General features: G+C 38.8%; 1 protein-coding gene across 8 annotated transcripts in view; it reads left to right on the plus strand.

The window, feature by feature from the left end:
* Positions 1-616: 616 nt before the first annotated feature.
* arhgap12b (Rho GTPase activating protein 12b) overlaps positions 617-12,961 on the plus strand; it is a 57,140-nt gene continuing 44,795 nt past the window's right edge. For 5 of the 8 annotated variants that reach the window (XM_084434195.1, XM_084434197.1, XM_084434196.1 and 2 more), the window contains exons 1-2: positions 717-893; positions 10,212-10,977. In XM_084434195.1, the coding sequence (XP_084290321.1) occupies positions 10,291-10,977 (687 nt within the window). In that variant the 5' untranslated portion in view covers positions 717-893; positions 10,212-10,290. Of the gene's footprint in view, positions 894-10,211; positions 10,978-12,961 lie in introns of all 8 variants that reach the window. The other 3 variants (XM_084434199.1, XM_084434202.1, XM_084434198.1) reach the window with 2 other exon arrangements.

Consider the following 12,961-nt stretch of genomic DNA (forward strand, 5'->3'; position numbering starts at 1 on the left):
AATTTCACAGACACAAGAATATAGGCTACTGTTCCTAAATGTCACAATGTGTGTGGTAATAATTGCTTGTTGAATATCAGAAACAGGAGAAATAACTAATAGTTGTCTCTGTACAAATGATCACATTTGCTCTTGAAAATAAAAATAATTGTGCAAAAAAAAAAAAGCTTACATAATAACACTGATTTTCAATTAGAATTTTCCTATAAAATTAGAAGACTATTGCAACGAACCCCTAAATAAATACTAAAAATTAAATAAATATTTAATTATCTTGTTTGTATTAATGGTTTATATAAACACAAATCGTATAAAATTCCCTGCAATCTGGGCAAATTTCACACAAAAAGATTGAATAATAGAATGTAGAACAGAATACAGAATAATAGAAAATAAATAAACACATTTTTAATATGAAAAATATACAAAATAAAATATATAATGACAAATGCAACAAAACAAAAAATGCAATAGAATAAATATAATGAAATAAACGTTCTTTAAAACCTTAAGTGTGTACAAAAAAAAATGTGTGACAAGAGTGTTGTGCATGCAGAACAACGCAAACGCTTCTGCGTACTTTCCATTGAACAGAAGGGGGATCAATGGGAGCCTTGCAGCACCACGAGGGGGCCTGATGCAGTAACACAGGAGCATCAGCAGTCCAAAAGAGCTTCACAGGACAGGCGGGAGTGCGCAGCGACGCGAACGCGCATGCACTCACCCACAGAGAACTACTGCGATTGGAAGCGCGAGACGGTCAGATCGTGTGTTTTGTGTTGCTGCCGCGCAGTATCTTTTCACGCAAGTGCCAAGGACCGCAAGGGAAAAGTTTATTTCAAAGACCCACCAACTAACGGGCATGACCGCTCCCAGATCCCCCTGAACGCCAGGTCAGTATGAGCAGATTTCTGCGTTCATTCCTATGCTTCAAAGGCGCATTGTTGCAAATATAAAGAGTTGCATTGTTGGGACCGCTGGGGACTGATTGTTGCGTAGCGGTTTGCTACCTTGCGGCCAACCACGAAAGCCGCTTTGGTAATCCGTGGTTTGGGGAACCTGCTATCGTGCTGCGGCAAAATGCTCCCATCGGGTTTTTAAATTACAGCCATGTGTTTCCCTCGCAGCTCATTTTTATTATCTAGTTATGAGGTGATTTAGAGGGTTTACTCAGACCTGTGTTTATAATATGTGGTTTGTTTTGATTACCACTTGGCTTGCAAGTAATAAGCTGTCATCAGTCAAAAGGGCGCAAACGGTTCATCAAAGTTATGATGAGTATCCTAGTCGAGAATTAGTGTTGGCAGTTGGCATGTTTATTCTTGCTATTGGAAAAAAAAATGTGTCATTATTGTGATGGCACATCATTAGTTTCAACGAGCTGTTATTTATCACAGTAAACATTTCTTGGGCAGAACTGTTGGTTTGTACTTCTGTATTTTGTTTGAAAGTGTATGGGCCGAACCGACCCTTCCCCCTTTCTCCTGCGGCCTCGCTGTCGCCTTCGTCCGTGGAGGGACTGCACTGGCGACCGTGATGAGTGACCAGCCGCTACACAAACAAAGGCGGGTTACCAGGGGAAACGGGGCTCTCTACTTACGGACTGGCTCGCTGGAGGAATAGTGACGGCTCACGTTTGGGCTCATCTGCATGCGTCTTGAATGAACCGCTGCAACAAAGACAAATAGTGTTTGACGTGTGAGAACCTGACGGCTGAAAATCACTTCACAAAGTGCTGTCGATAATGCGTGTCCCGCCTGCAAGGTCACTTTGTGTTCACGGCTGCTAAGTGGCTCAGTAGATTAGACAAACAAACCGGTTTTTTTGCTGGCTGGGGTTGTCCAGCCTTGGTGTTTGTTTGTCGAAGGGAGACAAGAGTTTAATCGGTTTAAGACTCAGTTTGAAGTCAGTAAGATGAATGACAAAGAACCATTTCTGATTTTTTTTTGAGTAAAATTAATTGCTTTTTAAATACTAATTTTAATGAGTAGCCTATTCCAGGCAGGAAGACAAGTAAATACATTGATAAATACATAGCAAAATTGTAGCGTTGGCTGCATTTGTCAAGCTTAGCCATTCAACTCTTTTAACTATGTTTTTGAAAAGAAAAATTCACAGTGAAACATTTTTCCTTTTCAAGGTTTTCGATTAAATTTTTATTCGGCACTTCCTTTCACTGACTGTTGAAAAAGAAAACTAAATTTTTAGAGTTTCAGGGCCTTTTTTTTTAAAACTGAAAGTCACAAATTAATTTCAAACAGGCATTAAACTGTCAAAGGTCTTGTCTCAATAGGCTACAGGGTGATTCTATCAATTCTGTATTGATCACGTCTTGTTATATTTTCAAAAATGTATAGTCTTTTAGTTCAAATGTGGGTGAAAGTCTAAGACTTATGTCTGATCTATTAGTGATGGACACTGTGGCATTTAGTAGTGTCATGTTCTGGTAGTGATCGGGTATGGACTAATGCCCGGTTTCACAGACAAGGCTTAAGCCTAGTCCCAGACTAAAATACATGTTTGATCTGTCTTAACTGAAAGCAACTTGCACTGACATATCTTAAAATATGTCAGTGCCATTGTTTTGTTTCAAGATGCACATCAGTAATGTTCTTTTCTAAGAAACGTTTATAAAAGCTAATTGTCCTAATTTAACTATAGGCCTACTCCTTGCTTAATCTAAGCCCTGTCTGTGAAACCACGCCTAAATGTATTGTTTCTACTGGGATCGAATACTACTTTTGTTATTAAGCAGAGAAGTAGTAGCGAGCTTCACCCATCTTGTTTACTCATCACTTCCGTTCTCCACACATGACATTGTTACACAACATTTTATAAAAATTAGTTGTCAACACAATACGAATCACTAATGAACAAAACCCTACTTTTTCATTCACTTTCTCTTAAATAGCATGTAATAGTTTGCAAAACTTTTGGAGACTTTTTCTTCTTGTCTTTTGCCTATAAATCACTTGCAAACTAGGCTAATCAAACCAAAACACTTAATTTTGCGCAAAATGTTCTGTTATCTGTCAGCCATATATAAACACTGCTTTAAAACTCAGGTTTTTCCCAGGTTTCAAATTTAGGCATACAGGTAGTTGTGTTTTGTGAAAAAAAGAAAGAAATCATATCGTGAACCTCTCGTCATGATGTTTGCCTTTAAATTGACAACTGGCTCAGTAGGTTCATGTTGGCTTTTAGTGCTGCTAAATGTTATGTAATGTTGAAGACCACTGTGTAGCAATGCTAAATTTGATCATGCCCAGAGTGTAAATGTCACACTACAAGCCTTGTTTCCGTTTGGGGAAAGTGAGATTTAACAGAGACATGTATTTTCTCAAGTTCAAGGCATTTGTGTCTGTGACTCAACAATTGCTATGGCTTTCAAATTTGCTTTGATTTGTGTGGCTCATCCATATATTTTTCTTCTCTGGTTTGAATCTGGTTAATCTCTGGTTATTATTATTATTTTTTTCTTCGAGCAATAGTATTGAAACCTAAAGCTGAAGAAAAATGAGTAGGCTTATATTGTTACATACATAGGGAACTGCTGTCAATTTATTTCTCCTTTCTGTAGTACGTTAGCATTTGAAATGGAGACATTTAGGGCTTGACATTAACTTTTTTGCTCATGTGGCTAGTGGTTTTTCAAAGTTACTAGCCTACTGAGTTACTAGCCCCTCAGCATTTTCACCGGCCACAATTTTGCAAAAAAAACTGCCATATAGATATTTTTAATATTATCTCATAATTTGTCAGCAGGTATATTAGTATCCATTATACTGTTACACATATGTTTTCTTTCTCAACTGTTTACGTTCACTTAACTGACTGTTTACATGAATACTCGTCAAGACCAGCGCTTTGAGTATTTTGTGTGTATTTAACGCAATAAGCAGCAAAAAAGAACTTTGGGTGTGAGCACAAAACCTGTGAGAATGTGTAAAATTATGCGAAATACGTGCACTCCCACTCTGAAATTTAAGCCCTGTAACACCAACAATATTCATCCAGAGGAAAAGAAACGAGTGAGTGAGCGGAGGCTGGTTTGTGTGTCAACTCGCTGTCGGAGAGATGAGGGAAAGTGCATCTGGTATCGTGTATCTATTCTGCGGAAAATGAGAATTGGAAGCCTTTCAGATACTTCAGTATCGATAAAAATCAATATTTGACAACACTACATTGCACTTAGTTTATTATTTCAGAGCCCTTTTTAAAAGTCTACAGTTGAAAAATGTATTATATCAAATTCAACCTGCCAAAGTGGGTTGCATTTGGTGGGTGTTAATGTCAATTCCTGGATACAGTGCTGCATATATATTGTATTTTAGCTGTTTCTGAATGATTATTCACATTTGTAATGGGTATAAAGCTCTTTGGGACTGCTCTGGGTTTTACTGTAAGTTTGAAGCCCAGAAAGCGAAAGCTTTTTCCCAGTATATAGAGGCATGATGTGAAATTCAGTCAAATTGAATAGGGATATCAAGATCCACCTGCAATGATATGGGATTTCTGCTGGAGTGACAGTCTCACTCATCTTGCTGCAAAGTTGGTAGTAACTTCTTCACGCGTTGCGTTGGCCGCATTGACACTGCACTCACACCCAGAGGAGACCTTCCATCTGCTCCTTGTTTATAGAAGCTCCACTTTGGTTAGCAGTCAAGTCCCCAAATGGGAGACACATGGTAGATGTGAAATTCTCGTGTGCTACTTTTTCGATTGAATTAGTCTATTTGCTCACTTTAATGAAGATCTGCTTTACTCTTTAACAAGTGTTGATAAGATTTGCCTCAAGCTGTTTTAATGTTGGTGGAAAACTGCCATCAGAGCTTTCACCGGTTATTCTCCCCTCTGTGGTGTGTTAATAATGTTTCTTTTTAAAATGTCGCCATGTCCCTTACTTATCAGAAATCATTGAAGGGCTTTATTCCTCAGACTTCCTTCAAGTGATAACAGTGTAACACGAGCTTTCAAACATGCTTGACTCCTGGGGATCCTGTGTGTAAATGTGGATGTTATTGGCAGAGGGAGAAGATGGACTATGTTTAGCTCAAGTTATGGTTCGTGGTGTCAAGGGAGGATGGGGTGTTTTAGTGGACAGGCTTGTTCTAAACTTTAGGTTGGATTAGCCTAGTATTAGAGAAAACAAAAATGGTCTGACAGTGACAGTAAAGACATTTATAATATTACAAAAGATTACTATTTCAACTATTTTTCTATTCTAGTAGTTCTATTGAACTTTTTATTTATCAAAGAGTACGGAATTTTTTTTATCACTTTTATTTTTGATCAAATAAATGCAACGTACCGACCCCAAATATTTGTACGCCTCAGTAGAGACTCAATTAAGAAGGCCGATAACTTGTCGTTTATATTGTAGTTTATTAATACAGAACCCATCTCTGTTCTCTCACAAAATAAGTTGTTCAGTGCTGGATTCAGTGCTGAGTTCTCTTTGGCATGTGTCCCTTACGGTATCAGTTCACACTAAGTGGCCATTTATACAGGAGGTTTTTGCATTTAAATAACCTACATAACGCAGGGCAGTGGAATGAAAAGCAAGGTCTAAAGATGCGTTCTTCTAAAAGTTCTTTAAACTTGAGCGCCACGTTTTTAGAACACTGTGTCATTCATGTGAAACTGCATGCAAAAGATGCGAGGCTCGAACGCAATGGTCAAACGTGTCTGTCTAGTGCATGTTTACATTTAAAAACTATTGAAAAGCAGCGCACTGAAATGCAAAAACAGATTCTGTGTGAACAGCCCCTTAAAGTAAGATGTGTTTGGCAGCTCTCCTTTACCAGTCATGCTCTTCATTAGTCTTTTGTTCTTTTTGTATATTATGTGGTGTTTTCTTTGAATCAGATTCTCTTGTCTTGTTGTTTGTACCTCCATATATTGGAGTGCCTGCGGTAGGGCTTGATGAAGTATGCAGGAAATGAAAGAATGTGAGAGATTGAAGTTGCTGCCAAGACTGGCACGAGTCTTTACTGCAAAATGTGAACACGGAGGGAGAGTAGATATAGCCTTTAGCTCTACGCTGGTTAAATCAATGCTGGGTCAACCTTCTTGTATAGTGGAAGAGATGTGTGGTTGTTGAGAAGCTCATGTGAGAAATCGTTTTTGTTTCAGCAACAGGCTTCAGTTTTATGTGTCTTTCTCATGAGGTTCAGGACCCTAATGATGTTTTAGTACATATGTGTTGAATGGTTTATCATCATGACAAAGTCCCTTTGACTGTCTCAGTGTTAATATTTAAAGGGATAGATGACCTAAAAAAGGAAAATTATGTCAATTAATTCACCCTCATTTCATTCCAAACCTGTAAGACATTCGTTCATCTTCGAAACACAAATGAAGATCTTTTTAATGAAATCTGCAACATGACATCATGACTTTGCGTAAACATACACGGCACTTTCAAGTCAAGTGGCGTGTTATCTATACGCATTTTGAGCTATCCGCGTGTATGTCCACGCCGTCATCTTCCGCGTGTATATCTACGCCGTTAAATGTCCGAGTGATTCCGCGTGTATGTCTACGCCGTTAAATGTCCGAGTGATTCCGCGTGTATGTCTACGCCGTTAAATGTCCGAGCAAAACGAAGCAAAATGTGAATCTACATCTGGGGAGCGATATTTTTTTACTAGGATGGTAGGGGAAGACTCATAAATGGTATTAACCCCAGTGACGGGTAGGTTTAGGGACGGGGTTGGGGTAAGTCATATATATTTATAGAGAGTAATGTAACGTTAAGTCAACGGCGTTGATAAACACGCTAAAAAGCGATTATGCGTGTTGATAGCACGCCAAAAATGGAAATACGAATTGGCGTGTCATACATACGCCATCAGTCTGAAATCTGAGAGCTTTCTGTCCCTCCATTGACAGCCTACGCAACTACCATTTTCAAGCCCCAGAAAGGTAAGACATCATTATAGTGATCCATGTGACTCCAGTGGTGTAACCTACATTTTCTGAAGCAATGCGAGTGTTTTCTATGTGCAAAAAACAGACTTTATTTACAAAATATTAATCTCCAACGCACGTTCACGCAACAACGTCTGCTCTCGCGTCAACACAACGAGCATGTGTCATGGTGCTCTCGTGAATGCATTGGCTTGAAAGTGGTAGTTGCGTAGGCTGTCAATGGAGGGACAGAAAGCTCTCAGATTTCATTCAAAAGATCTTCGTTTGTGTTCCGAAGATGAACTAAAGTCTTGCGGGTTTGGAACATGAGGGTGAGTATTAATTACAGAATTTTTGGGTGAACTATCCCTTCAAAAGCTCGTTGAGTAACAGATGGAAAGAGAGGGGAGCTGACCTCTTCGACGATGAGAGTTCATCAATTTAAAGCTTGGTTGAAAATCAAAAGTTTTGTGAAGCTTTTGGATGAAAGGCAGCTGTATATGATCAGGAAGGTAGTAGCGATATTTTAGAAAAGACTGGCAAAACAATATAAAATATATTGTAATATAACTAATAATAATAATACATTTTATAATGTGCTTTTCTAAAACCCAAAGCACTACAGACAGTAAAAGCAAATAAAATACAGAAGTACAAGAATAATACAAAAATAATCATTAGAGTACATAAAATACTAATCATGCCTGTTTTTAACAGCTTCTTGAAACTGACTAATGTGGGAGCATCTGACTGTACAGGCTGACTAAGTTGACTTAGTGCATGAGCTAAGTTTGACTTTCAGGTAAAATACATTGGTTGAATATAATATAGCTAAGTTTGATTTTAAAGAGAATTAGGCTATACTTTAGGTCAGTGTAATGGTCAGGTCAGGTCAATGTAGCCAAATTGGTGTCTGAGGTAAATCATATTGGTTCAATGTGATTGTGATAATTCCAATAGAAACAGTTTGGTTACATCCAACAAACATGATACAGCTTTAATGTAATGATTTGATGTGGAAATGTCCCACGTGATTAAAATATATTCAACTGATTAGGTATTATTTTATGCGTAGTGAATTGTTTGTATGTGGCTCTGTGCTTGATTTAACAGTGCAAGGTTTTCTCAGTGGAGGGATCGCTGTAGTCTGTGTCTGGTTACAGTATTCAGTTTCATTCAGTCTTAGTAACCTCTATCAGTCCCTTTCCTCCATGGCTATTTTGAGAGGTGCCTTATGTCACATCAAATCCACATCTAAAATTTGACAGCGCCGCATGGCTTCACACACACTGAGCAGGTTGTATAATATTTGTTGCTATTTTGAAATGTTTAGTAAACCCATCAGCTTCCATGACTGACCCTTAAAGGACAGACCATGTGGATTAACTATAAGTAGGGAAGGTTTCATGGCTTAGTTAAGAGAGTGCGTCTTTAAAATGTTAGTTTCCCTTAACCAAACTTTGCATTATTGGGATAAAGTCTAGCTCATAACTGTTTTCGTTATGGACTATATTTAAAGTCTCTCTACTGTTCAAAAGTTTGGGGTAAGTGTTTTTTTATATTTTTTAAATAAGTCTCTTCAGTGCTCCCTAAAGCCTCATTTTATTTGATAAAAAATACTGTAAGACAGTCACATTTTTAAATATTATAACAATTTAAAATAACCTTTTTCTATTTTAATACACTGTAAATAGGGCTGTGCGATAAAATGATAATTATTGCGATATAATTTTCTTTGATAAAAGTTCTATAAATATTCAATATAATATTTATACACCAAAAGCAGAACGAAACAGCGCTAGGCTACTCATTTGAACCGCGCCACACGAACCATTTATCAGCTCAGCTCAAACTGCGAAAATTAATTTTCAGAAGTCATTATTTCAGTGTCACATGGTCCTTCAGAAATCATTCTAGTATGCTGCTTTAGTGCTCAGTAGACATTTCTTAATATTATCAATACTGAAAACAGTTGTGCTGCTTAAAGGGATACTCCACTTCTTTTGGAAATAGGTTCATTTTACAACTCCCCCAGAGTTAAACAGTTGAGTTTTACCGTTTTCGAATCCATTCAGCCGATCTCCGGGTTTGGCGGTACCACTTTTAGCATAGCTTAGCATAGATCATTGAATCGGACAAGACCATTAGCATCTCTCTCAAAAAAATGACCAAAGAGTTTCGATATTTTTCCTATTTAAAACTTGACTCTTCTGTAGTTCCATCGTGTACTAAGGCCGACGGAAAATGTAAAGTTGCGATTTTCTAGGCTGATATGGCTAGGAACTATACTCTCATTCCTGCGTAATAATCAAGAAACTTTGCTGCCGTACCATGAGTCCAGCAGGCGTAATGATATGACGCAGTGCCTGAAAATAGTCCCCAGCTCAGTAACTTCCAACGTGACCGGGACTAAGTTTGTCTAACCTATTAGACCTATTTTCAGGCGCTGCGCTGTTTCAGACGAACAGCCTTTATTTGAAATAGATTTTTTTTTTTGAACAATGTAAGTCTTTCCTGTCACGTTTAATTTGATGCATTCTTGTTCAATAAATTATTTCTTTAAAAAAATCGTACTAACCCCAAATTTCTGAACAGTAGTGTATTTAGTAGATTAAACGGCGTGTTTCAAAGATTGTGCATCATCTATCAGAGGTTGTTCAAAAAGCCAGCCAATAAGATTATAGCTAGCCAGATCAGAAAATACTTGCAGTTTTTGTGCATAGTATGCATCAGAAAGTTACACATTTTATTCCATATACACAAAATGGCTAAAAGAACAAAGGAGTCAGAGAAATAAAAGGAGGAGATTCCAGCCGCTCTTTATATCCGGCCCAAGGCTGTCACAATCCATCATCTGTAAGCACCATATGTGAACATGACAGTGTATATTTAACCTCAGAATGCTTAAGGGGGATTGTGTACATGTGAGAGTGGGATATGGGGGCAAACAGATGCATGTTGACGGTAGAAAGGGATCCGCAGGCAATGCTCTGGAAAATATCACTCGGTTCACTCAGTGATCGGTGTGTGAGTGAGCACGGTTATGTTCCTTGAGACCTGTCATTGTAATTTGATCATTGGATTACTGATATGTTAGTTGCCATGGCGTCCTAACGCATGATTAGGTTACCATGCGTCTGTCCTTGATACTGGAAAGTACAGTAGCCTATTTTTTGTGTAATGTGTGATCAGATCAAGTCTGTCACAATTGCTATTGATTAGCAGTATCACAGTTTTCAACATGTGTGTGTTTTCAATCCCTGTGTGCTAACAATCTCTCTTTTTCTCTCTTTTTGCAGTCGTGCGGACACAGCAAGAGAGAGAGATGTGGATCCACTCACAGTCTGTCTTCTGAATAACGCACGGACAGATTGAGCCATGACGGAACGGGATGGCCGTTGTGATTTGTCCATCGCCCCGGGGCAGGTATATATCGAGGTGGAGTTCGATTATGAGTACAAGGCGAAAGACAAACTCATCTCCATACGGCAGGGCGAATGCTACCAGTTGGTTCGTAAAACCAACGAGGACTGGTGGCAAGTTCGGCGGGAGGAGGGCACCAAGGCTTTTTATGTCCCCGCTCAGTACGTCCGAGAGGTCCGACGTGCCCTCATGCCACCGCCCAAACCTCGCGCAAAGCCCCCCAACGTCCTTGAAATCAGCCAGTGCCGATCGTCGAACGAAAATCTCAACCAACGCGCTCCTACGGAAAGGTCCAGCTTTGGCAGGCCACCTCCTTCAACGACGCCTTCCCCATTGCCAGGGCAACTGACCCCGCCTTTGTTGATGCGGGACACCAATCAGAACCCGGGGATGAAGAGCGTTGTTGCCGAGCTGACTCTGCTCAACAACAACAACCATCATAACTATCACCATGGCAACCCTGCACTTCCACGAGGGCGGGCGGAATCCCCTCCACGAGAGCATGGTTGCCAGGGGAAACTCCCAGGTGTGTTGACGGTAGAGATGGAAGGGAGCATGTCACACGGAAATGGGTTGGAGAAAATGAGAAATGACTCTGAATCTGGAGATGAGCTCAGCAGCAGCTCTACCGAACACATGCAGGTAAGAACGAGTGACATTCGCCCTCCTCCTTTCCTCTCCCACGCATTTGTTCTCTCTCCCTCTCCCTCCCAAACTTACTCATGTTCTGCCTTTATCTCTTTCAATGTCGTCTTTGGCTTTCATTCTCTACATTTCAAGCACTTATCTTTGCCAGAAATGCTCCTTTTCATCCTTTGACTGTCATTATCTGCCATTCCAACAATTACTACTAGACTAATCTAACATTTGCTCCTCACTTTCTTCCCCTTTATCCCTCCTTCGGTTTTACCTCTGACATTTATGGTTGCACGTCTTCTTTTCTGTCAGATTAAATTGGTTTCAGCAGTGTTTTTCTCTCCTCTTCCTGCGTTCCTTCCTTTCCGCTGTGTGAGACTTGTTCAGCAGGAGATGCAGTCTGTCCTCTGCTATGGTGATGGAAATTGTGGCCACCTCCCAGGGTTTGATTAAGACAGTAATAGAGACTTCATTGAGATCACAAAATGCAACACTTGTTGGGCTTCTTACAGTCGTTTCTGAATTTAAAAAGTTGCTTGTATTAGTCTACAATCTCTGAATGCACGGTGCATTATGTGTGTATCATATTAGGCTATATTATTATATGTGTGGGTGTGTATTAATGTAATATTATATATAAAAATATGTGTATATTATGTAATATATATATATATATATATATATATATATATATATATCAAATGTGAAATTAGTGAATGAATAATAAATAAAAAAGTAAGTGTAATTGTAATAATAAATAATAATAATAATATAAACCAATTGTTCTATATTAACAATCATATACAAGTATTTTACTTGTATTTATTAATAGTGAAGCATAGATTAAAAATACAATATGACAAAGTTACGGTCTAACTGTAGTATTCAGGTACAGAAATGAAATAATTTGGCCTAAATGTAAAATAATACTATAGTGTTGTTCACTATATAAATGAAATATAGATTAATATTTGTTTAAGCTATATATCATTTTTTGTTAAAGCTGTGCTTTGTTGTTTGATTATTAACATTAATGACACAGAGAGCAGCAGGTTATTAGGCTGCTGTCACTTTAAGACCTGATGCACAGATACAGTATAATGATACACATCCGATTTCTTTCTCAACTGTTTACGTTCACTTAAGACATAATGACTGTGTTTACGAGAATACTTGCCAAGACGGGTATTTTGACACAATTTTGTGTGTGTGTGTGTTTGTTCAGGTACAAGGAGATGCGAAAGAGAATTGAATTGAGTGTTCAAGCGCTATCTGAAACGCGCCTCTCTGCGTGTGCACGCTTTCACTCCACCATATTAAAAATGAAAGCTATATTTTTTTAATATAATGCACAAATAAGGAGATTTTGAAGACTTATTTTGAGCAAATTGAAACATGAAACACATGCATTGTTTAATCCACTACTTACGTGTCAAGGGGCTCTGCAGTTTGGGGAGTCTACAGTAATATGTACTAAGTAGTTTCTGAGTGATTGAGCTTTTTGAGTGTCCCAGGGTGCATCATGTGGAGTTGGGTGTTTAGTCTTTGTTACTATCCTCCTCCCCCATCTCTCTCTCTCTCTCTCTATCTCTATCTCTCTCTTTCTCTCTGAAACAGGGTGCTGCTGGGGGAACAAAGGGGATTGTGGGAGAATAGAAAGTAGGTCATATCTGACTAGATCATGCTGTTGCCCCCGTTTTGTATGTGTGAGTGAGATGGAAAGATGCGCATTGAGATTTTGGTATCCATAAGGATCATCATTGTGAACAATAAGGACAATAAGCATGAGTCTGTCAACCTGTAGCTTGTCATGTGTATTGAGCTGATCTTCTGGGATGCCACGTTGAGTGGATATATATTATTACTGATCTTGGTTGACAACATCAAGAAGATTTCTAGCCACCGTCCTCTTGCTGTCAAATAATGAGAACAATCATGATGCTTCTCAAAGTCAGGTTCTAGACAGTGGCTTAACCATGCGCACACATAC

This window comes from Rutilus rutilus, assembly GCF_951802725.1.
Source record: "Rutilus rutilus genome assembly, chromosome: 16".
In the NCBI taxonomy this organism is placed as follows: domain Eukaryota; kingdom Metazoa; phylum Chordata; class Actinopteri; order Cypriniformes; family Leuciscidae; genus Rutilus; species Rutilus rutilus.